Source organism: Barbus barbus (assembly GCF_936440315.1).
Source record: "Barbus barbus genome assembly, chromosome: 33".
NCBI lineage: Eukaryota > Metazoa > Chordata > Actinopteri > Cypriniformes > Cyprinidae > Barbus > Barbus barbus.
Genome location: NC_136761.1, coordinates 8,166,695 through 8,193,978, shown reverse-complemented (window position 1 = coordinate 8,193,978; position 27,284 = coordinate 8,166,695). Strand labels below are relative to the sequence as shown.

At 41.7% G+C, this 27,284-nt stretch overlaps 3 protein-coding genes across 3 annotated transcripts in view; all 3 read right to left on the bottom strand.

The window, feature by feature from the left end:
* The window catches only part of LOC306852915 (protocadherin Fat 4-like), a gene marked incomplete at its 3' end in the record, with an annotated part of 273,486 nt that overhangs the window by 29,547 nt on the left and 216,655 nt on the right, over positions 1-27,284 (bottom strand). The window lies entirely within an intron of this gene.
* Positions 877-3,273, bottom strand: LOC306852884 (protocadherin beta-16-like; the record flags this gene model as incomplete). Its single annotated transcript, XM_079390005.1, has 1 exon — positions 877-3,273. The coding sequence occupies one exon, from the start codon at positions 3,271-3,273 to the stop codon at positions 877-879; it is 2,397 nt and encodes a 798-aa protein (XP_079246131.1).
* On the bottom strand, positions 4,740-11,303 carry LOC306852882 (protocadherin beta-16-like; the record flags this gene model as incomplete). The annotated part of the gene is made up of 3 exons (XM_079390002.1): positions 4,740-4,757; positions 4,943-6,813; positions 10,826-11,303. The coding sequence occupies 3 exons, from the start codon at positions 11,301-11,303 to the stop codon at positions 4,740-4,742; spliced, it is 2,367 nt and encodes a 788-aa protein (XP_079246128.1).

Genomic DNA, 27,284 nt, shown 5'->3' with positions numbered 1-27,284 from the left:
CAACCCTACACCTAAACTTAGCCCTCACAGGAAACATGCTGCATTTTTAGATTTTCAAAAAACTTTATGCTGTATGATTTATAAGCTTGTTTCCTCATGGGGACCAAAAAATGTCCCCACAAGATTAAGATTTACTGGTATTACTATCCTTGTGGGGACATTTGGTCCCCAGGACGTGATGAATACCAGGTGCACACACACACACACACACACACACACACACACACACACACACGCACACACACACACACACACACAGTAGTAGTGGGTTCGAGATAAGAGCAAAACAATCAGCAATAAAATTAAAAGTAGAGTAAAATAAAATCCTAAAACCAAGGAAATGCTAATGCAGTACCATGGACAGCAAGTGTTTGGGGGAGAGAGAAAGAGAGAGAAACACTATCCTGTGACAGTAATACTCATCCTTTTAGTTGGATGGGAAATAAGAAAGATTATTATCCGACATCTGTATTTGAATCTCTTTATGTGCTAAATCACAAATGCAACACAGCGATAACAGAATCGCAAAGCAATAAACAATCATACATCCCTAATAGCATGCCACATGACTGAAAATAAGCAGAGAAAATAAGCAAAATTACTTATATAAAAAAGGTAACTACCTTTCAAAACTCAGACTGACCCTCAAATACGCCCTTACAGAGGAACTACATGAACTTCGCGTGCAATTACAAGTTAAAATCACATGCGAAATGTGTGATACAAGTTTCATGTGTTTCTTCATGTATTTGGCATGTGATTTTGCGTAAAGTGGTCACGTGACAGTTTTAAGAATGGAGCCTTTTTTCAATACAAGCAGACAACTTACAACATGAATAAAAATCTAAATTGTAAACCAAGGCCAATCATTTTTGTTTATGTACAAAAGAGTCCTACCTGAAATGAATCGCCCATTTCCGCATCAAGCCCTTCAAGATCATCCACAGCGGACTGAGTCTTTTTCAGAGTCAGGTCAGCGGTCAGTGTGCCCTCATTATAAGATCTGACGAACTTGAAGTCACTAGTGCGCGAGCCCGTGGTCAGGTATGCGTCATAATTGTAAGTGCTGCGGAGAGTTCCCGCGCCCTCCACCTCCGCGTAATTTGGAGGGAGATACGCGCTGGGAATGGCTACAGCTCCATCAAACAACAGTCTGGGCTTTCTCCTGCGACAAAACCTCACGGCCAGGATGATGATGATGAAGGTCAGGAAGAAAGTGGACACGGACACCAGCGCGATTATCAAATAAAACGTCAGTTTGGAGGTGCTCTCGTCTCGAGACATGTCTTTCAGTTCTGGAACTTCAGCCAAATTATCTGATATAAGTAAATACAATGCGCACGTGGCTGAGAGAGAGGGCTGTCCGTTATCTCTCACAGACACAATGAGGTTCTGTTTCATGCTGTCAGATTCAGAAATGTCCCGCTGCGTCCTGATCTCTCCGCTGTGGACACCGATAGTGAAAAGTCCCGGATCTGTAGCTTTAATAATGTGATACGAGAGCCACGCGTTCTGGCCAGAATCCGCGTCCACGGCGATCACCTTGGAGACCAGGGAGCGCGCCTGCGCAGCTTTGGGTACCATCTCGGTCATGAAGGAGTTTCCTTCCGGAGAGGGGTATAATATCTGAGGGGAGTTGTCATTCTCATCCGTTATGAAGACACTCACGGTCACGTTACTGCTCAGAGGAGGAGAACCGTTGTCTCTGGCTAACACGAGCACTTTAAAACTTTTCAACTGTTCGTAATCAAACGACTTCACGGAGTGAATGACCCCGGTGTCTCCATTAATGGATAGAAAGGAGGACACCGGTGCGCCATTGACATCAGAGGACAGCAGAGAATAAACTACAGTGCCATTCTGTCTCCAGTCCGGGTCTGTAGCTGATACTGAACAAATAGAGGAGCCCGGTTTGTTATTTTCTTGGACATGAGCTCTGTAATTCTGCTCCTGAAATACAGGTGGATTATCATTCACGTCAGCTACAGTCAGGTGAATATTCTTAGTGGAAGATAAAGGCGGAGAGCCCTCATCAGTAGCAGTAATTGTAATATTATAATCAGAGAGCAGCTCGCGGTCTAATTCACTTGTGGTCACCAGAGAATAGTAATTTTTGATTGCAGGTACGAGTTTAAACGGGACGTTTTGCTGAATGGAGCAGCGCACCTGTCCGTTATTCTCAGAGTCGCTGTCCTGCACATTAATGATGCCAACCTCTGTACCGGGTAACGCGTTCTCAGGAACGGGGCTACGCAAAGATTTCACTCGTATCTCAGGAGCATTGTCATTAACATCTGAAAGTTCTATTACAACTTTAACATCACTAGATAAACCAAATCCATCTTTCCCTTCAACTAGTATTTCATAAATGGCATCTTCCTCGAAATCAAGTGAACCTGTAACTCGAATGGCACCTGTATTTGAATCCAACGTGAACAGCTTTCTAGCTCTATCAGAGATACGACTGAACTCATATGTCACTTCTCCGTTTTGTCCCTCGTCAGCATCAGTAGCGCTCACTGTCACCACTACAGTATCTAGAGGAGAATTTTCAGGCAGACTGACTTTATAGCTGTCCTGACTAAAGACTGGAGCATTATCATTAGCATCCAGCACAGTGACGTGTATGGCTACAGTACCTGATCTCGGTGGAGTCCCGCCGTCTACCGCAGTCAGAATTAATGTTAGTTCTTTCTGTTGCTCACGATCCAATTCTTTCTCTAGCACGAATTCCAATTTTTTTTCTCCGTCTACATTTGAATTTATACTCAACTGAAAATTGTCATTCTTCTGTAGACTGTATCTCTGAATTGTATTCGGTCCCATATCAGCATCATGTGCCGCATTCAAACGATAGCGTGTACCTCTATCAGCAGACTCCCTAATTTCAAATGTGAACAAATCTTTTGAGAAAACAGGCGAATTGTCGTTAATATCCTGAATTTGAACTGAAACACGATGCAGCTCTAATGGATCTTCTAGCATGAACTCAAATTTTAAAACACACGAAAGCCTGTCCCCGCAAATTTCCTCTCTGTCGATTCTCTCCGCTACGGTCAGTTCTCCAGTATTCAGATTAATGTCACAGTATCGTTTTCTGTTACCTTCAGTTTCAATTCGAGCTTTACGAGCTGACAGTCTGTTCACATCGAGCCCGAGATCCTTTGCTATATTTCCAATCACAGATCCGCGTTTCATCTCCTCCAGAAAAGAATAGCTCACGTCTCCATAAGCGGTGTGCGCCATCAGCACGAAGAACAAAAGACCAAACATCTCAGCAGTAACACAGAACCTTTGACATTCTTCAGACATCAGGCAGAAATTGAATCCCGTACCAATTGCTATGTACAAGAAAACATGCATAAAATCCAATTTAGAATAATAGACGTAGATTATATCAGGCAGTAAGTCGTCGTCAACGATTTTCTATAAAATGAGTAGCTGAAAGCCCTATGTATGACATCACAAGCAGGGTGGAGAGATGTGTACTGAAGACACACATCGTTTTTCCGGTGAACAGCGACACCATGAGTTAAAAGAAGAAATTGCTCAATGTTCATATTTCTGACAAGGCTATGTGTGGGTTAAACAGTTAAAATAATTTAGCTAAACAATAGCCGGCAGCAGCATTAACTGATGAGTGAGAGATAAACACGACCACAATATTTATTGTATATAAAAAAAAAAAAGAATGACAGTGCAGCACCATGGACAGAGGCTGGAAAACTTGCTTTGCGGCAGTTCTAATCGACTAAAAGAGCATTTAAAAAGTTGCTGACATGCGAAACTACTTTTATAAGCCAATTTCACATAAAGATGACACCGATGAGAAAGATCAGCAGCGTTCTGTCTCAGATTCCGTTTCATACCGATGTCACAAAAATAAAATGAGTTTGAAAGAACTATTAGACAACAGAACGAGACATATCAGATTCCTTTCTTTAAAAGATCACCAAACAGCTTTAAACGTTTAGAATCTTACAAATAGCTAGAGACGACACTGTATTTGGCATTTATCAAAGCAGATATGATTGCCTCATTGACAATTTGTAAATAGAAAGAAGGGGCAGTCACTTCAGCATAATTTATATTAAGGATTCCTTAACTAGCAACGAAAAAAAAATAACTCGTGAAACAAGATTTATGACTTTAAATTGCTCAAACATGACCAAACCATAACAATCGAAATAGAAAATATAAATTTAACAAGCTACTTCTTAGCCTTGTTATATTTATTTAAAACTCCACTTTAAATTTTTTTTTAAATATTTAAGAGCCTGTTGCCAGTGAAGGCAGTCCATTAAATTAAACACACTAATTTAATTTGTAAGGTTAGAACATTAAAAAGGAAAGTAAGAAAATTAACATTAAAATCGCAAAGAAGTACCCATGTCAGCACCAAGTCCTTAAAAAAATCACAAGATGCACAAATGTAACCATTTCATAAAAAGTAACATGTAAAACACAACTTAAATTTCTGAATATCTTGCCCATTATAGGTCTGACAATAAATGTTAAAACCTGAATATAACCCTTTTGTTAAACAATGAAATTGCTTCCAAATATCAAAGGTTCTGGAACAATCAAACATTCTCTGAAAAGAGAAACCAGCTCAGTGTAACATCTACTCATAAAAACACGCCTGTATAAACTCCTACATATAGTATACGAGCAAAACGTCAACAGCAACACACACGGCCTGTACAGCACCATGGACACCTAATATAAATATGTCCTTTCTACTGAACTCTAGTGAACTGCGGGATTTAAAAAGAAATACTAAATTAAATTAATTTATAAAATTGTTTCACAGACCAGGCAACGAGATGGATGCAAGAAAGTTAGCATTTCTAAAACCATTAGAAAGTATGTTTCCAATAAAAGTATTTGCAAACCCAAAATATTAAAAAAGTTTTTTAAAGAAATACTTCGTCAGTCCTACCTGAAAGGAATTGTTCACTTCTGCATCAAGCCCTTCAAGATCATCCACAGCGGACTGAGTCTTTTTCAGAGTCAGGTCAGCGGTCAGTGTGCCCTCATTATAAGATCTGACGAACTTGAAGTCACTAGTGCGCGAGCCCGTGGTCAGGTATGCGTCATAATTGTAAGTGCTGCGGAGAGTTCCCGCGCCCTCCACCTCCGCGTAATTTGGAGGCAAATACGCGCTGGGAATGGCTACAGCTCCATCAAACAGCAGTCTGGGCTTTCTCCTGCGACAAAACCTCACGGCCAGGATGATGATGATGAAGGTCAAGAAGAAAGTGGAAACGGACACCAGCGCGATGATCAAATAAAACGTCAGTTTGGAGCTGCTCTCGTCTCGAGACATGTCTTTCAGTTCTGGAACTTCAGCCAAATTATCTGATATAAGTAAATACAATGCGCACGTGGCTGAGAGAGAGGGCTGTCCGTTATCTCTCACAGACACAATGAGGTTCTGTTTCATTATGTCAGATTCAGAAATGTCCCGCTGCGTCCTGATCTCTCCGCTGTGGACACCGATAGTGAAAAGTACCGGATCTGTAGCTTTAATAATGTGATACGAGAGCCACGCGTTCTGCCCAGAATCCGCGTCCACTGCGATCACCTTGGAGACCAGGGAGCTCGCCTGCGCAGCTTTGGGTACCATCTCGGTCATGAAGGAGTTTCCCTCCGGAGAGGGGTATAATATTTGAGGGGAGTTGTCATTCTCATCCGTTATGAAGACACTCACGGTCACGTTACTGCTCAGAGGAGGAGAACCGTTGTCTCTGGCTAACACGAGCACTTTGAAACTTTTCAACTGTTCGTAATCAAACGACCTCACGGCATGAATGACCCCGGTGTCTCCGTTAACGGATAGAAAGGAGGACACCGGTGCGCCATTGACATCAGAGGACAACAGAGAATAAACTACAGTGCCATTCTGTCTCCAGTCCGGGTCTGTAGCTGATACTGAACAAATAGAGGAGCCCGGTTTGTTATTTTCTTGCACATGAGCTCTGTAACTCTGCTCCTGAAATACAGGTGGATTATCATTCACGTCAGCTACAGTCAGGTGAATATTCTTAGTGGAAGATAAAGGCGGAGAGCCCTCATCAGTAGCAGTAATTGTAATATTATAATCAGAGAGCAGCTCGCGGTCTAATTCACCTGTGGTCACCAGAGAATAGTAATTTTTGATTGAAGGCACGAGTTTAAATGGGACGTTTTGCTGAATGGAGCAGCGCACCTGTCCGTTATTCCCAGAGTCTCTGTCCTGCACATTAATGATGCCAACCTCTGTACCGGGTAACGCATTCTCGGGCAAGGGACTATTCAGAGATTTAATTTCAAGAATAGGGGCATTGTCATTTATGTCTGTAATTTCTATTACGATTTTTGTGTCTGAGGAAAGACCATATCCGTCCTTAGCCTCAACAATAATTTCATATCCTGATTCCTCTTCAAAATCTGTTGGCCCCTTCACGACAATTTGTCCAGTCTGAGGATCCAATGAAAATGTTTCTTTTGCAGATTCAGACAAATGACCAAACTCATATGTCACTTCTCCATTTTGTCCCTCGTCAGCATCAGTAGCGCTCACTGTCACCACTACAGTATCTAGAGGAGAATTTTCAGGCAGACTGACTTTATAGCTGTCCTGACTAAAGACTGGAGCATTATCATTAGCATCCAGCACAGTGACGTGTATGGCTACAGTACCTGATCTCGGTGGAGTCCCGCCGTCTACCGCAGTGAGAATTAATCTAATATCTTTTTGCTGCTCACGATCTAACTCTTTATCAAGCACCAACTCGACGTACTTACTACCATCTGTCTTTGAATTTATTGCTAAAACAAAATGTAAATTTCTCTCTAATTTATAATTTTGCACTGAATTGTGACCGACATCAGCATCACGAGCTTCAATGACACGGAAATGAGCACCTTTAACAGCATTTTCACTTATTTCGAGCTTGATTACATCTTTGGGAAATAGTGGAGTATTATCATTAATGTCTTGGATTTGTAAAACAACACGATGCAATTCTAAAGGATTTTCTAATACGAATTCGAAATTAAGCGCACAGGAAAGCCTTTCCTTACAAATCACCTCTCTGTCTATTCGATCAGCCACTACTAATTCCCCCGTTCTCAAATTAATGTCGCAATATCGTTTTTTGTTACCTTCAGCATCAATTCGAGCTTTACGAGACGGCAGTCTATTCACGTCGAGTCCGAGATCCTTTGCTATATTTCCAATCAAAGATCCGCGTTTCATCTCCTCCGGAAAAGAATAGCTCACGTCTCCATAAGCGGTGTGCGCCATCAGCCCGAAGAACAAAAGACCAAACATCTCAGCAGCAACGCGTAAGATTGTGATCTCTCTGTACGGAAATGAACAAATATTAAATCAAAAGTTACATGTAAAAGACAGCTGAAATGACTAAGTCTGATTCGTGGTCGGTAAAAGAGGACAACAGAGCAAGGCACCGCTCACCGTCGACGATTTGTACATCGAGCTGAGATGCCAATCCTGAATGTGACATCATGAACAGGGTGGGGAGAAACAGTAATACGATGGTCAACGGTTGCACTGGTGAACAGCGACACTAAGAGTTCAGTTATGCAACTGCATAAACTCATGCCTCTGACATGCAAAACTTAGATATAACACTTAGGATGCATATACAATGGCATACTTGTAGTTTCAAACATACTTGTAGGATGTAAAAAGGGAAGAAGCTAGAAATACACATTTACAAGATACTTCATAATCTGCCCAAGGTACAAAAACAGCAACAAAAAACATGAATTTATCTTACATGACAGATAATAAGTTTAAATGCATCCAGGCCTACCTTGATGAGTACAACCAATAGTTATGGTAAGACATCTTAGAATCTAAATCGCAAAATCCAGCTTACAAAACATATTCGATCCTGTGGCAGTTTTCACAGATAAACTGAAAGCATGCATTTTTATTGATTGTGAAGAATATATGAGTAAACCTGTGTTGTTTGAGTACAATCCTCTCCCTTCCTTCAATATCCGGTTCAAATCTGCTCCAGCCTCTGTTGCATGAAATATTTAGCTATTGCACAGTGTTTAGACCCTCAACCAGACGCTCTAAGAATCAACTATATATACAGTATATATATATATATATATGGAAGAGAGATGATCTCAATTATAAATATTTCACAAATTGTTTTCTTACTGAATTAAAATAAAAAGCTCAAACTATTAATGAAAAGACAGGGGTTATGGGACTAAATTGATAAAAATACAATAAAAGAAAGCCAAAAATGACAAATGGATCCCGACTTTTCTTCTCAGTATCTAGAATTTCCTGTAATTAAAAAAGGGGAATCTTTCTATGCAACTTTTCAGAGATTAAAATATTCACTAATGCCACCGATAAAGCGCTGAAATACCATTGTCCATTTCATTAACAAGAAAGTGATACTATAAATATGTATTTTCTATGTATTTTCCCCTTTCCATACAAAATATGTTGAATTCATATTTAAAATCTAAAGCCATAGAACAAGAAACCATCACAAAAACAAGCCAATCATCGATCCTACCAATTTCGATCATCAATTTCCCTGCAGAGGAACATAAACATGATCTCAATATTCATAGCATTTCGAAAATAAGAAATAGAACAGAGATTACATTACTTATGCAGGAGCAACAATCCACAGAACATACCAGTGCAGCACCATGGACAGCAACAGGAAAAACCTATGCTGCCATGATAGCGCCAAAATGACCATACACATCTAAAAATAAATTAGAAAGACCAAAGTACTTTCAAATTACATATTGGCTCTCAAAAATATTTATGTCTAAAATAAACCAGTCACAACATTTTTTACAAAAAACAGAGTATCTTGTCAATAAAAGTCGATTTAGTACATAAACACATTTAATCTGTTAACACATATTATTATACTTTTTAAAATGTACTAATAAAACAGTCGTACCTGAAAAGAATCGTTAATTTCCGCATCAAGCCCTTCAAGATCATCCACAGTGGACTGAGTCTTTTTCAGAGTCAGGTCAGCAGTCAGCGTGCCCTCATTATAAGATCTGACGAACTTGAAGTCACTAGTGCGCGAGCCCGTGGTCAGGTATGCGTCATAATTGTAAGTGCTGCGGAGAGTTCCCGCGCCCTCCACCTCCGCGTAATTTGGAGGGAGATACGCGCTGGGAATGGCTACAGCTCCATCAAACAACAGTCTGGGCTTTCTCCTGCGACAAAACCTCACGGCCAGGATGATGATGATGAAGGTCAAGAAGAAAGTGGAAACGGACACCAGCGCGATGATCAAATAAAACGTCAGTTTGGAGCTGCTCTCGTCTCGAGACATGTCTTTCAGTTCTGGAACTTCAGCCAAGTTATCTGATATAAGTAAATACAATGCGCACGTGGCTGAGAGAGAGGGCTGTCCGTTATCTCTCACAGACACAATGAGGTTCTGTTTCATGCTGTCAGATTCAGAAACGTCTCGCTGCGTCCTGATCTCTCCGCTGTGGACACCGATAGAGAAAAGTCCCGGATCAGTCGCTTTAATAATGTGATACGAGAGCCACGCGTTCTGGCCAGAATCCGCGTCCACGGCGATCACCTTGGAGACCAGGGAGCGCGCCTGCGCAGCTTTGGGTACCATCTCGGTCATGAAGGAGTTTCCTTCCGGAGAGGGGTATAATATCTGAGGGGAGTTGTCATTCTCATCCGTTATGAAGACACTCACGGTCACGTTACTGCTCAGAGGAGGAGAACCGTTGTCTCTGGCTAACACGAGCACTTCGAAACTTTTCAGCTGTTCGTAATCAAACGACCTCACGGCATGAATGACCCCGGTGTCTCCGTTAATGGATAGAAAGGAGGACACCGGTGCGCCATTGACATCAGAGGACAATAGAGAATAAACTACAGTGCCATTCTGTCTCCAGTCCGGGTCTGTAGCTGATACTGAACAAATAGAGGAGCCCGGTTTGTTATTTTCTTGCACATGAGCTCTGTAACTCTGCTCCTGAAATACAGGTGGATTATCATTCACGTCAGCTACAGTCAGGTGAATATTCTTAGTGGAAGATAAAGGCGGAGAGCCCTCATCAGTAGCAGTAATTGTAATATTATAATCAGAGAGCAGCTCGCGGTCTAATTCACCTGTGGTCACCAGAGAATAGTAATTTTTGATTGAAGGTACGAGTTTAAATGGGACGTTTTGCTTAATGGAGCAGCGCACCTGTCCGTTATTCTCAGAGTCTCTGTCCTGCACATTAATGATGCCAACCTCCGTACCGGGGAACGCGTTCTCAGGAATCGGGCTATTCAAAGATTTTACTATTATTATAGGGGCGTTATCATTGACATCAATAACATCTATTAATACGGTTGAGTAACTGGCTAACCCTTGACCATCTTTAGCTTGAATGGGAAGTTCAAATGTACTCTCTATCTCATGATCAATCAACCCGGTTAATTTAATCTCGCCAGATACTAAATCGATGAAAAATAATTGCTGGACCTTTTGAGGTAAATGACCTAACGCATATGTCACTTCTCCGTTTTGTCCCTCGTCAGCATCAGTAGCGCTCACTGTCACCACTACAGTATCTAGAGGAGAATTTTCAGCCAGACTGACTTTATAGACGGCCTGACTAAAGACTGGAGCATTATCATTAGCATCCAGCACAGTGACGTGTATGGCTACAGTACCTGATCTCGGTGGAGTCCCGCCGTCTACCGCAGTGAGAATTAATGTTAGCTCTTTCTGCTGCTCACGATCTAACTCTTTATTCAGCACGAGCTCGCCATATTTTCTTCCATTTGCCCTGGTTAGTACATTAAGAAGAAAGTGTTCATTGTTTTGAAGTGTATATGACTGCACTGAATTCCGACCAATATCCGCATTATAAGCCTCTTCTAATAAGTATGGTGAACCTTTGTCAGCTGATTCCCGTATTTCGAATTTAATAACACTTTCTTTGAACTGAGGTGAATTGTCATTTATGTCTGCAATATTGAGAATGAAGTGATGCAACTCTAAAGGATTTTCCAGTACAAACTCATTTTTAATAACGCACGAAGCTTTCTTCCCGCAAATCTCATCTCTGTCGATTCTCTCCGCTACGGTCAGTTCTCCAGTATTCAGATTAATGTCACAGTATCGTTTTCTGTTACCTTCCGTATCAATCCGCGCTTTTCGAGATGACAGTCTGTTCACGTCGAGCCCGAGATCCTTTGCTATATTTCCAATCACAAATCCGCGTTTCATCTCCTCCGGTAAAGAATAGCTCATGTCTCCATAAGCGGTGTGCGCCATCAACACGAAGAACAAAAGACCAAACATTTCAGCAGTAACACAGAACCTTTGGAATTCTTGAAATATTAACCAGAGATTGAATCCAGTAATCCAATAATTACCACGCACAAGAAAACAAGCATATAACCCAATTTAGAATAATAGGCGTATCAAGCAGTTAAGTCGCTGTCGACGATTTTCTTTAAAGAGATGGAATGAAAGCCCTATGTATGACTTTACAAGCAGGGTGGAGAGATGTGTACTGAAGACGCACATTGTTTTGCAGGTAAACAGCGACACTATGAGTTAAATGAAGAAACTGCATAATGTTCATGTCTCTGACAGGATTATGTGTGGGTTATACAGTTAAAATCCTTTAGCAATACCACAGCCGGCAGCAACATTCCCTGATGAGTAGAAGATAAACACGAACACAATATTCATATTTCAATCAATCAATAAATCAATACATGCATATATTCGCGCATACATACGCACATCGCGAGATCGTGATCTACAACACAGAAAAAAAAGACACTAAATGTGAATTGACAGTACACAGACAGCAACAGGAAAACCTGCTCTATGACATTTATAATCAAACTAAATGAACGTTTAAAAAGTTTCTGACATATGAAACTGCTTTGATAAGTCAATTTCGCATAACTAAGTAATCGATGAAGAAGAAGAATCACCAAAAGGCTTTAAACATTTGAATCCTAAAATAAAAATAAATAAAAATAAAAATGGCCAAGAAATCGTTCACTTCGGCATCAATTCCTTCAAGATCATCCTTGGCAGACTGGGTCTTTCCCAGGGTGAGGTTGCAGTCAACGTACCTTCACTATAAGATGTAACAAAGTTGTATTTAAATTTATCATAAGTTTATGACATAATTTCTATAAAGGATTATTTAGCTAGCGACGAAAAAATATCAAATATAAACAACGACTCATGAAACAGGAACCTTAGAATTGCTCAAATATGAACAGCAAAATCTAAAGATAAATTATGAATAGAACAACTACTCCTCAGATTTAAAAATAAACTTCGACATTTTATGAGCCTGTTGTCAGTGAAACCAGTCTATTAAATTATAGATGCTTGTTTAATCTGTAAGAACAGAATGATTAAAAAATACAGCAACGGATAATTCGACTTGAAAAGAAACACTCATGTAGGCAATCGGCATCAAGTCCAAAAATCACAAGACCACAAATGTAACCAATTTATAAAGGATCTATCTGTAAAAGACAAATTAATTTTGTGAATATAGATCATCCATAAACTCTTATAAGTCTGACATTAAATTACAAAACATGAACAAAAGACCTTTGTTGAAAATGAAATGACCTTAGGGCATGGGACAACCAAACATTCTCTGAGGATGTGAAAAAAGAAACGCATTAATTATAACATTTACTCTTACTATGTAGGTCTTCAGCAAAACGTCAACAGCAACACAAACGGCCTGTACAGCACCATGGACAGCTAATAGAAATATTCCCTCTCTACTAAACTGCAGTGAACTGGGATTTAAAATGATATACGAAATTAACCAAGTTTATAAAAATGTTTCAGATAAGCGACAACAAGAGGTATCCAATAAACTTTAAAAACTTAAAAAAAAAAAACATTAGAAAGCATGTTGTCAAAACAGAAATCTGTAAACCAAAATACTACAAATATTTTTTAAAGAAAGGCCTCGTTAGTCCTACCTGAAAGGATTCGTTCACTTCCGCATCAAGCCCTTCAAGATCATCCACAGCGGACTGAGTCTTTTTCAGAGTCAGGTCAGCGGTCAGCGTGCCCTCATTATAAGATCTGACGAACTTGAAGTCACTAGTGCGCGAGCCCGTGGTCAGGTATGCGTCATAATTGTAAGTGCTGCGGAGAGTTCCCGCGCCCTCCACCTCTGCGTAATTTGGAGGGAGATACGCGCTGGGAATAGCTACAGCTCCATCAAACAACAGTCTGGGCTTTCTCCTGCGACAAAACCTCACGGCCAGGATGATGATGATGAAGGTCAGGAAGAAAGTGGAAACGGACACCAGCGCGATGATCAAATAAAACGTTAGTTTGGAGCTGCTCTCGTCTCGAGACATGTCTTTCAGTTCTGGAACTTCAGCCAAGTTATCTGATATAAGTAAATACAATGCGCACGTGGCTGAGAGAGGAGGCTGTCCGTTATCTCTGACGGACACAATGAGGTTCTGTTTCATGCTGTCAGATTCGGAAATGTCCCGCTGCGTCCTGATCTCTCCGCTGTGGACACCGATAGTGAAAAGTCCCGGATCTGTCGCTTTAATAATGTGATACGAGAGCCAAGAGTTCTGGCCAGAATCCGCGTCCACGGCGATCACCTTGGAGACCAGGGAGCGCGCCTGCGCAGCTTTGGGTACCATCTCGGTCATGAAGGAGTTTCCTTCCGGAGAGGGGTATAATATCTGAGGGGAGTTGTCATTCTCATCCGTTATGAAGACACTCACGGTCACGTTACTGCTCAGAGGAGGGGAACCGTTGTCTCTGGCTAAAACGAGCACTTTGAAACTTTTCAACTGTTCGTAATCAAACGACCTCACGGCATGAATGACCCCAGTGTCTCCGTTAATTGATAGAAAGGAGGACACCGGTGCGCCATTGACATCAGAGGACAACAGAGAATAAACTACAGTGCCATTCTGTCTCCAGTCCGGGTCTGTAGCTGATACTGAACAAATAGAGGAGCCCGGTTTGTTATTTTCTTGCACATGAGCTCTGTAACTCTGCTCCTGAAATACAGGTGGATTATCATTCACGTCAGCTACAGTCAGGTGAATATTCTTAGTGGAAGATAAAGGCGGAGAGCCCTCATCAGTAGCAGTAATTGTAATATTATAATCAGAGAGCAGCTCGCGGTCTAATTCACCTGTGGTCACCAGAGAATAGTAATTTTTGATTGAAGGTACGAGTTTAAACGGGACGTTTTGCTGAATGGAGCAGCGCACCTGTCCGTTATTCTCAGAGTCTCTGTCCTGCACATTAATGATGCCAACCTCTGTACCGAGTAACGCATTCTCAGGAACAGGGCTGTTAAGGGAATTAATTACTATTATAGGCGCGTTATCATTGACATCAACAATCTCTATTAATATTGTGGAATAACTGGCTAACCCTTGACCATCTTTAGCCTGAATGGGAAGTTCGATTGCACTCTCCTCTTCATAATCAATCGCTCCTGTTAGTTTAATCACACCAGATACTGAATCGATAGAAAATATTTCCAGAAGGCGCTCAGATAAATGACCAAATTCATACATCACTTCTCCATTTTGTCCCTCGTCAGCATCAGTAGCGCTCACTGTCACCACTACAGTATCTAGAGGAGAATTTTCAGGCAGACTGACTTTATAGCTGTCCTGACTAAAGACTGGAGCATTATCATTAGCATCCAGCACAGTGACGTGTATGGCTACAGTACCTGATCTCGGTGGAGTCCCGCCGTCTACCGCAGTCAGAATTAATGTTAGCTCTTTCTGCTGCTCACGATCTAACTCTTTATTCAGCACGAGTTCGCCATATTTTCTTCCATTTGCACGAGTTAGTACATTAAGAACAAAATGCTCATTGTTTTGAAGTGTATATGATTGCACTGAATTCATACCAATATCGGCATCGTGAGCCTCATCTAATAAATAACGAGATCCTTTTACCGCTGACTCCTGTATTTCAAATTTGATTACACTTTGTTTGAACTGTGGTGAATTATCATTTATGTCCTCAACAGTGAGAATAAAGCGATGCAACTCTAAAAGATTTTCCAGCACGAGCTCTTGTTTAATAACACATGATGCTTTCTTTCCACAAATTTCCTCTCTGTCGATTCTCTCCGCTACGGTCAGTTCTCCAGTATTCAGATTAATGTCACAGTATCGTTTTCTGTTACCTTCAGTATGAATGCGAACCTTACGAGATGACAGTCTGTTCACATCGAGCCCGAGATCCTTTGCTATATTTCCAATCACAGATCCGCGTTTCATCTCCTCCAGAAAAGAATAGCTCACGTCTCCATAAGCGGTGTGCGCCATCAACACGAAGAACAAAAGACCAAACATCTCAGCAGTAACACAGAACCTCTGGAATGATTTAGACATTAAGCAGAAATTTAATCCAGTACAAGAAAACAAGCATAAAAAAAATCTAATTTAGAATAACAGACATAGATCACATCAGGCAATCAGTTGCTGTCGACGATTTTCTGTAAAGAGATGAGATGAAAGCCCTATGTATGACATCACAAGCAGGGTGGAGAGATGTGGCATGAAGGCACACGTTGTTTTTCAGGTAAACAGCGACACTATGAGTTAAAATAAGAAACTGCATAATGTTCATATCTCTGACAGGATTATGTGTGGGTTATATAAACACAACCACAAAATTTACAGCATTGCACAAATAAATAATGACAGTGCAGCACCATGGTCAGAAACAGGAAAACCTGCTGGATGATATTTCTAATCCGACTAAAAGGGCGTTCAAAAAATTGCTGACATACTACACTGCTTTTATAAGACAATTTCACATATAGAAGACAGCGATGAGAAAGACGCTAAACTCTTTAAATACAGCATGCGTTTTGTGTCAGATTCAATTGTAAACTGTAGAATCCACGTAGAGGGACATACTGATGTCACAAAAAAATAAAATGAGTTTTAAAGAACTGTTAGATAACAGAACTAGACATATGAGATTCCTTTCTGAATCTACGATCCCACATTTCTTTAAAATTTTCGAATCTATAAAAATGGCTAGAGACGACGTTGTATTTGGCATTTATCAAGACAAATATAATTGTCTAATTGGAAAATTTTGAAAATATGATCAGTCAGTTCTACATAATATATATTTTGATTTCCTTAGCGACGAAAGAAAAAAATCAAACTCGTGAAACAGGATTCATTACTTAATATTGCTCAAACGTGACCAGAAAAATCTAAAGATAAATTATAAATAGAACGAGCTACTTCTTAGCTTTCAAAATAAGTTTCAGTGTATTAAAATAAAGATACTTATTTAATCCGTAAGGTTGTAACATAAAAAGGAGAAAGAAAAAAACAACGAAAAAGATCCGTTAATTCTACTCGAAAAGAAGCATTCACGTCTGCGTCAAGTCCTTCAAAATCACAAGACCACCAATGTAACCATGTCATAATACGTGTAAAAGACAACTTCAATTTGAAAATAGTTTAATATTTTCTTAAATTTCTATATATATATATATAGCTCATCCATAAACTCGTACAGGTCTGACATTAAATGTTAAAACATGAATATAACACTAGTTAAACATAAAATTACTTCATCATAGGTCCTGGAACAATTAAACATTCTCTGAGGATGTGAAAAGAGAAACCAGCTCAATTTCTGTAACATCTGCTCATTAAAAAACACGACAGTATGCAGACCTAGAACAAAATGCCAACAGCAAGACACACGGTCTGTATATCACCATGTAATAGAAATATGCCTTACTATGCCAGTGAACTGGGGGTTTAAAATAAAGCAAACATTTAAAGAACTTTATAAAATGATTTCACAGAACAGACAACCAGATGGATTTTTTTTTTCTGTGTGGGATCACGTTACATCAGTTTATCCTGAGCCTGCAAGTTGTCAAAGAAAGCAATCTGTAAAACCAAATGGTATATATAGACTAGTCCTACCTGAAACGAATCGTTCACTTCTGCATCGAGTCCTTCAAGATCATCCACAGCGGATTGAGTCTTTTTCAGAGTCAGGTCAGTAGTCAGTGTGCCCTCATTATAAGATCTGACGAACTTGAAGTCACTAGTGCGCGAGCCCGTGGTTAGGTATGCGTCATAATTGTAAGTGCTGCGGAGAGTTCCCGCGCCCTCCACCTCCGCGTAATTTGGAGGGAGATACGCGCTGGGAATGGCTACAGCTCCATCAAACAACAGTCTGGGTTTTCTCCTGCGACAAAACCTCACGGCCAGGATGATGATGATGAAGGTCAGGAAGAAAGTGGAAACGGACACCAGCGCGATGATCAAATAAAACGTCAGTTTGGAGCTGCTCTCGTCTCGAGACATGTCTTTCAGTTCCGGAACTTCAGCCAAGTTATCTGATATAAGTAAATACAATGCGCACGTGGCTGAGAGAGAGGGCTGTCCGTTATCTCTCACGGACACAATGAGGTTCTGTTTCATGCTGTCAGATTCAGAAATGTCCCGCTGCGTCCTGATCTCTCCGCTGTGGACACCGATAGAGAAAAGCCCCGGATCTGTCGCTTTAATAATGTGATACGAGAGCCACGCGTTCTGGCCAGAATCCGCGTCCACGGCGATCACCTTGGAGACAAGGGAGCGCGCCTGCGCAGCTTTGGGTACCATCTCGGTCATGAAGGAGTTTCCATCCGGAGAGGGGTATAATATCTGAGGGGAGTTGTCATTCTCATCCGTTATGAAGACACTCACGGTCACGTTACTGCTCAGAGGAGGAGAACCGTTGTCTCTGGCTAACACGAGCACCTTGAAACTTTTCAACTGTTCGTAATCAAACGACCTCACGGCATGAATGACCCCGGTGTCTCCGTTAATTGATAGAAAGGATGACACCGGTGCGCCATTGACATCAGAGGACAACAGAGAATAAACTACAGTGCCATTCTGTCTCCAGTCCGGGTCTGTAGCTGATACTGAACAAATAGAGGAGCCCGGTTTGTTATTTTCTTGCACATGAGCTCTGTAACTCTGCTCCTGAAATACAGGTGGATTATCATTCACGTCAGCTACAGTCAGGTAAATATTCTTAGTGGAAGATAAAGGAGGAGAGCCCTCATCAGTAGCAGTAATTGTAATATTATAATCAGAGAGCAGCTCGCGGTCTAATTCACCTGTGGTCACCAGAGAATAGTAATTTTTGATTGAAGGTACGAGTTTAAATGGGACGTTTTGCTGAATGGAGCAGCGCACCTGTCCGTTATTCTCAGAGTCTCTGTCCTGCACATTAATGATGCCAACCTCTGTACCGGGGAACGCGTTCTCGGGAATGGATATTTTATCAGATTTAGTTATTATGGTAGGGGCGTTATCATTGACATCAAGAACATGTATTAACACAGTGCATCGACCTGCTAGACCTTGGCTATCTTTAGCTTGAATCGGCAGTTCAATTGTACTCTCATCCTCATAATCTACCATACCTCTTAATCTAAATTCACCAGACACTGCATCGAGATCAAATATTTCCAAAAGACTTTCTGATAAATGACCAAACTCATATGTCACCTCTCCGTTTTGTCCCTCGTCAGCATCAGTAGCACTCACTGTCACCACTACAGTATCTAGAGGAGAATTTTCAGGCAGACTGACTTTATAGACGGCCTGACTAAAGACTGGAGCATTATCATTAGCATCCAGCACAGTGACGTGTATGGCTACAGTACCTGATCTCGGTGGAGTCCCGCCGTCTACCGCAGAGAGAATTAATGTTAGCTCTTTCTGCTTCTCGCGATCTAACTCTTTATTAAGAACTAGCTCTCCGTATTTTCCTCCATTTACCGCCGTAAGAACACTAAGAAGAAAATGTTCGTTGTTTTCTAATGTATATGACTGCACTGAGTTCACTCCAATATCCGCGTCGTGGGCCTCATCTAATAAATAGCGGGATCCTTTGTCTGCTGACTCCGTTATTTCGAATTGTATTATATTTTGTTTAAACTGTGGTGAATTATCATTGATGTCCTGAATATTAAGAATAAATCGATGAAGCTCCAATGGATTTTCTAGCACTAGCTCCTGTTTAATAACACATGAAGCTTTCTTCCCACAAATCTCATCTCTGTCGATTTTCTCCGCTACAATCAGTTCTCCGGTATTCAGATTAATGTCACAGTACCGTTTTCTGTTACCTTCATTTTCAATTCGTGCATCACGACTTGACAGACTCTTTACATCGAGCCCGAGATCCTTTGCTATATTTCCAATCACAGATCCGCGTTTCATCTCCTCCGGGAAAGAATAGCTCACGTCTCCATAAGCGATGTGCACCATCAGCACGAAGAACAAAACCCCAAACATCTCAGCAGCAACGCGTAAGGTTCTGATCTCTCTATATGAAAATCAACAAAAATGTATGTAAGTTATTAGCATGTAAAGCCAGATGAAATTACTGAATTTAGTTTTTGGTCGATATAAGAGAACAATAGAGGAAGGCACCGCTCACCGTCGACGATTTACAGCGAGCTGAGAGGTTAGTTCTCAATATGACATCATGAACATGATGGCTAGAAACAATATGAACGTCAAAGATTGCACTGGTAAACAGCGACACTGAGAGTTCAATTATGAAACTGCAGAAACTCTCATGCCCCTTTCACATGTAAACTTGGGTATAAAACTTATGATGCAAATAAAATGGCATACTTGTATTTTAAAATATACTTGTAGGATATGAAAAGAGAAGAAGCTAAAAATTCACATTTAAAGTATACCTCGCAGTTTGCCCATGACACGAAAAATGTATTCTACATGACAGACAATAGTTAAAATGCATAAAAGGCTACCTTTGAGTTCAAACAACTGTAGTCTTGGTGTGACATCTTAAAATCTAAAAATCACGAAATCCAGTTTGCAAGACATATTATGCAATCCTGTGGCAGTTTTCACAATTGAACAGAGAGCCTACTTTGTGTGTGTGTGTGAAGAATATATGAGTAAATTTGTGTTGTTTTAGTACAATCCTTTCTCTTCTTTCAATCTCTGTTTCAAATCCGCTACAGCCTCTGTAGCATTGCATACTATAGTTAGCTATTGCACAGTGTTTAGACCTCTAACCAGACGCTCTAAGAATTAACCAAATATTTGTTTTATGCTTAAGTAATTAGTAAGAGCTGATTATCTGAGGGAAAAACTGAAATACACGAACTTAACACAAATTAAATGTTTGAAAGCAACTGTGCAAGTGAAAATTTCACACGATTTAAAAATTGACTCAGGAGAAAATACATTATTTGCATGTTGATGCATACCATGCACCACGAATGTTTACAGAAAAGTACTTATTGCTAAACCGCAAATATCCAACACAGTTCAACAACAATGCACAGCAAGGCCCGTCAATCTTTAAGCGCGCCATGGAAGAGAAATGATCTTATCATGAATAATTCACAAATTGTTTTCCTACTTAATTCAAAAGCACAAACGTTGAATTAATGGACAGGGGCTACACAGGACTAAATTGGGAAAAATACAATAAAACAAAACTATAAACGACAAATAGGTTCCAACATAACTTTTCTTCTCACTATCGAGAATGTCATGATTTAAAAAGGCGAATCACCCTATAGGTGTTACATGTTGGGTTTTTTGTGACTGTTCCATGTCGGGTTTTCTGTTTTCCCCTGTGTCCTAGTTCAGTTTAATTAGTCATTGTGTACACCTGTCCTTCCCAATTATCTGCCCCTTTATAAGTTCCTGTCTTTGTTAGTCTCACCGTCGGTTATTGTTGCTATTATTGATGTGTGTGCACTCCCCTGTTTGTATCTGCTCCTGGAATCCTGATTAAAAGAAGGAATATTATATATCCTCGTCGTGCGCTCCTTGCTCCGCACCACACCCGTAACAGAATAACCGACCAAAACAGTAAGATTGCGGCGTGTTTTTTCCCTGTTTTGTTTCCGGTTTTTTGTCAAGTTTTTTTATTTTTTATTATGGATCCCGCTGTCCTCGTCATCCTGCTGGAGCAGGGGGACCGCTCTCTCGAGGACCACACCGAGGATTTTTTGTGTCTGGCCAACAAGACACACTTCCCGGACTACTGCCTCTGCACCTTCTACAAGGCTGGACTTAACATCACCACACGTAGGCAGTTGTCCGGGGACGGTCCTCGAGAGAGCCTTGCCGCCTTTATCGAGTGGGTGCTGGTGTCTTGCAAATTGCAACTCACCGTGGACCTCGCAGAGAATGACACCAGCCCCACTCGGGACCCAGCGCCCAGTCCACTACCACCCCGCAGCGCGGAGCTGCCCGAGCCCACCGCAGACGGAGAGCCAGAGCCTGCCGCGGTCGTTGAGCCATCGCCATCAGGAGCGACAGAGCTGCCGATCGTCCCGGAGCCCGAGCCCCAAACGTCTGACCAGGTGCGAGAGCCGGCAGTGCATCCGACGGTGGAGAAAGCTGTGGAGATCGCGGGGGCGATGGAACGCCCCGCCCACGGCGCCACCGCTGAGGGTGAGCATGAACTGGACCTGGGAAACCTCATTAACTTTCACACTGACACAATCATCCTGAAGCCAGCTCCTGTATTGGATTTCTGGGGAATTATCCCACCCGACCTCCCTCTCCCACCGCCTCTCATTGATCTGGTTCCTACTCCAACACCCTCATCACTGGAGTTCGTCAGCCCCTCTGCTCACCCTCAGCACACCATCTGTGGCGTGGGCTCGCCGCGGGTCTGCCGACCTCCAGCTCTGTTGGCGTCGAGTCTGGAGGATCCCTCGTCTCCGCCCTCAGCCTCCGAGACCCAGACTCCGCCTCAGTCCGGCGACCCTGCGGCTCCACCATGCCTTCAAGCTCCCTCGGCTCCACCGGATCCCGTCTGTCCACCAGCTCCACCGGGCTCCCTCGTCCTTCCGGCTCCGCATTGGTCAGTCGTCCCCCTACCTGCACCTCAGGACTACTCTCCTTGGGCTGCGCCCCGTCCCTTCGTCCCTCCGGCTCCGTTGGGCTCCTCCTTCCCTCCTGCTCCACCTATGTCCTCTGTCGCTCCGGCTCCGCCGCGGCCATCCGGATCTCCGCCTGCGCCGAGGTCGCCGAAGACATCTGCTCCGCCTTGGACCTCCGGATCTTCGGCGTCACCCTGGCTCTTTGGCTCTCTGTCTCCACCTCGGGCTCCACCACCACCTGCTCCGCCGCCGTTGGTCGGCCCCATGGAGTCGGCGGTCCCTCCTCCACCATGGCTCCTCCCTCCGTCGGCTCCCCCGTGGGCCACCATCTGGACTGTGGCCTGGGTCGTCATCTGGCTCCTCCTGTTCCTGGCTCCCCCTTGGCTCCTCCCACCCTCCACTCCCCCATGGACTTATTGTTTGGACTCTCTTATGTTTATTCCCTGCCACCCTCCGGTTCCACACCCTCCTCCAGATCCCCCACCCGCCCTCCTCAGTTGTTACGTTACGGCGTGAGGCCACGCCTTGCCGGGAGGGGGCGATATGTTACATGTTGGGTTTTTTGTGACTGTTCCATGTCGGGTTTTCTGTTTTCCCCTGTGTCCTAGTTCAGTTTAATTAGTCATTGTGTACACCTGTCCTTCCCAATTATCTGCCCCTTTATAAGTTCCTGTCTTTGTTAGTCTCACCGTCGGTTATTGTTGCTATTATTGATGTGTGTGCACTCCCCTGTTTGTATCTGCTCCTGGAATCCTGATTAAAAGAAGGAATATTATATATCCTCGTCGTGCGCTCCTTGCTCCGCACCACACCCGTAACAATAGGTAACTTTTCAGAGCATGCAAAAACATTAATATCTCAGAGAAAGCGCTGCAATACGCCATGGTCTATTTCATTAAAAAGAAATATAAACATGTATTTTCCCATTCCATTCAAATGCATCGAATTCAAACTTAAAAATGTAAAACCACAAAGCAATAAAGCAATCACAAAAACAGGCCAAGCATCAATCATCCTACCAATTTCGATTCACCAATTTCCCTGCGGAGGCACATAAACATGATCTCAATATTCATAGCATTTCGAAAATAAGAAATAGGATATCGATTAAATTACTTATGTAGGAGCCACAATCCACAGAACACTACATACCAGTGCAGCACCATGGACAGCAACAGGAGAAACATACGCTGCCATTTCTAATCTGACTGAAAAGGAGTTTTAAAAGATTTTGCTGGCCAAAATATTACTGGTATCTGAATTGAATTCACTTAGTTAACTTCACATAACTGAGGCGTCGATGAGAGAAACGCAAAACATCAAATAATTACAAACAACAGAAACTAGAGAGACACAAAACTGGATGTTTGACAAAACGTTAAGATGACCCTAAGGACTATTAGTGAACAGAAGACAGATTTAGATTACTATACAAGATCACCAAACAACAATTTGTGAAAGACAGATTAAGTAATAATTGCTCAAACATGACCATACACATCTAAAAATAAATAATAAAAAAGACCAAAGTACTCTCAGATTCCAAATTGCCACTTAAAATGTTTGTGTGTAAAATCAATTTCTTAAATGTGTCACGATATTTTTACAAGAACTTCATTGGTTCATTGGGTCTCTTGCCAATGAAAATCGATTTAGTACATGAACACATTTAATCTGTTAACACACACATTATTTTAAAAAGAGATTGTATTAGTCCTACCTGAAACGAATCGTTCACTTCCGCATCAAGCCCTTCAAGATCATCCACAGCGGACTGAGTCTTTTTCAGAGTCAGGTCAGCGGTCAGCGTGCCCTCATTATAAGATCTGACGAACTTGAAGTCACTAGTGCGCGAGCCCGTGGTCAGGTATGCGTCATAATTGTAAGTGCTGCGAAGAGTTCCCGCGCCCTCCACCTCCGCGTAATTTGGAGGGAGATACGCGCTGGGAATGGCTACAGCTCCATCAAACAGCAGTCTGGGCTTTCTCCTGCGACAAAACCTCACGGCCAGGATGATGATGATGAAGGTCAGGAAGAAAGTGGAAACGGACACCAGCGCGATGATCAAATAAAACGTCAGTTTGGAGCTGCTCTCGTCTCGAGACATGTCTTTCAGTTCTGGAACTTCAGCCAAGTTATCTGATATAAGTAAATACAATGCGCACGTGGCTGATAGAGGGGACTGTCCGTTATCTCTCACGGACACATTGAGGTTCTGTTTCATGCTGTCAGATTCAGAAATGTCTCGCTGCGTCCTGATCTCTCCGCTGTGGACACCGATAATGAAAAGTCCCGGATCTGTCGCTTTAATAATGTGATACGAGAGCCACGCGTTCTGGCCAGAATCCGCGTCCACGGCAATCACCTTGGAGACCAGGGAGCGCGCCTGAGCAGCTTTGGGTACCATCTCGGTCATGAAGGAGTTTCCTTCCGGAGAGGGGTATAATATCTGCGGGGAGTTGTCATTCTCATCCGTTATGAAGACGCTCACGGTCACGTTACTGCTCAGAGGAGGAGAACCGTTGTCTCTGGCTAATACTAGCACTTTAAAACTTTTCAACTGTTCGTAATCAAACGACCTCACAGCATGAATGACCCCGGTGTCTCCGTTAATGGATAGAAAGGAGGACACCGGTGCGCCATTGACGTCAGAGGACAACAGAGAATAAACTACAGTGCCATTCTGTCTCCAGTCCGGGTCTGTAGCTGATACTGAACAAATAGAGGAGCCCGGTTTGTTATTTTCTTGGACATGAGCTCTGTAACTCTGCTCCTGAAATACAGGTGGATTATCATTCACGTCAGCTACAGTCAGGTGAATATTCTTAGTGGAAGATAAAGGAGGAGAGCCCTCATCAGTAGCAGTAATTGTAATATTATAATCAGAGAGCAACTCGCGGTCTAATTCACCTGTGGTCACCAGAGAATAGTATTTCTTGATTGAAGGTACGAGTTTAAATGGGACGTTTTGCTGAATGGAGCAGTGCACCTGCCCGTTATTCTCAGAGTCTCTGTCCTGCACATTAATGATGCCAACCTCTGTACCGGGGAACGCGTTCTCAGGAACAGGACTATTAAGAGATTTAATTATAATAATTGGGGCATTGTCATTTATGTCAGTAATTTCTATTACGATTTTTGAGTCTGAGGAGAGACCATATCCGTCCTTAGCCTCAACAATAATTTCATACCTTGATTCATCTTCAAAATCTATTCGCCCCTTCACGACAATTTGTCCAGTTTGATGATCCAATGAAAATGTTTCTTTAGCAGATTCAGATAAATGCCCAAACTCATACATCACTTCTCCATTTTGTCCCTCGTCAGCATCAGTAGCGCTCACTGTCACCACTACAGTATCTAGAGGAGAATTTTCAGCCAGACTGACTTTATAGACGGCCTGACTAAAGACTGGAGCATTATCATTAGCATCCAGCACAGTGACGTGTATGGCTACAGTACCTGATCTCGGTGGAGTCCCGCCGTCTACCGCAGTGAGAATTAATGTCACCTCTTTCTGCTGCTCACGATCTAACTCTTTATCAAGCACTAACTCGACATACTTGCTTCCATCTGATTTTGAATTCACCGCTAAAACAAAATTTAAATTATTTTCTAATATATAGTTTTGTACTGAATTGTGGCCGACATCAGCATCTCGAGCCTCAATGACACGAAAACGAGCACCTTTATCGGCATTCTCACTTATTTCGAGCTTGATTACATCTTTGGGAAATATTGGCATATTGTCATTAATGTCTTGGATTTGTAAAACAACACGATGCAATTCCAAAGGGTTTTCTAGCACAAATTCGCAATTAAGCGCACAGGAAAGCCTTTCCTTACAAATCACCTCTCTGTCTATCCGATCGGTCACTATCATTTCTCCCGTTCTCAAATTAATGTCGCAGAATCGTTTTTTGTTACCTTCAGTATCAATGCGAGCTTTACGAGATGTAAGTGTGTTCACATCGAGCCCGATATCCTTTGCTATATTTCCAATTACAGATCCGCGATTCATCTCCTCCGGAAAAGAATAGCTCACATCTCCAGTAGTGGCGTGCGTAATGACTATAATCAGAGACATGCCCACAATCAGACAATGAGTCGGAAAGAATCTGCGATCCATATTTCCCATGCAGGCTAATATTAAACAAAACCAGAATATTTCCGAGCATTAAACGAAAGCAAAATGAGATAATCTAGAATCCTCGCTGAAGCGGATACAATAGACGCGTCCAGCAGGCAGAATGGAATAATATTTCACTAGAGCTGTTGTGTCTTCACAAGGAATGACATCATAAACAGGGTGGAGATAAAATAACATTAAGTCTTAAAACCTCTGAAGGTAAACAGCGACACTAGGCGTTAAAATGTGAAAACTGCAATTTATGATCTTAAACATATGTGCGCCATGCACAGGAAATCAGTAAAGCGTAATCAGATTTAAGGCTCAAGAAAAAGAGTCCAATAAATGTGACAAACAAACAATAAATAAATAAAGATTGAAACCGTAGTTGTCGAAGTGTAAATGAATTCAATGCTCAACAGAAACAGCAGAAAAATATTAATTTCGCCAAAAAACGTTACAAAGAGCACGTCAACTTCAAAGCCACGAACAGAAAAAAAGATGCTACTATTATATTCTAATTAGACAAAATGTTAAATGCCAGCCATCTAAAACGCTGAATACATTAATGATTTACAAAAATAAAGACATTTGAAAGAATGGGTGACAATGAGATAAACAAGCTTACATATCACAGAACAAATAAAAGTCTAGTCATATTTCAACTGGAAAAGAAACTTCACTTTAATGAAAAAAAAAAAAAAAAAAAAAAACATTCTGCTCTCAGAGAGTTAATATATACAAGTCGTGTAATTTTTTAAACAAAATATGTAAATATAAAAAACAATACTTGAGAAAAGAAAAACCTACAAATTTAAAAACAAGAGATTCAATGAATGCCAGAACCTTATGAAACAACATCTAGATTTACAGTGGTGGCCAACATTATTATAACACTAGTATTAAAAATGGCTTGAAGTCAGTTTTTTCTATCTTTTGCTGTAGTGTGTCAGTAGGAAATATCAGTTTACATTTCCAAACATTCATTTTGCCATTAATTGTAATAATCCAGTGAGACACTTTTTTGCAGAAGGAGTCTGACAACAGCCTGTGCTCCACACAGATATCTGATCTCACCATCATTCAGTCTGTCTGGAATGACATGAAGAAACAGAACAAACTGAGACAGACTAAATCCAGAAGAACTGTGGCAATGTCTCCAAGACTCTTTGAGAAACCTACCTGAAAAGCTACCTTAAAAACCATGTGC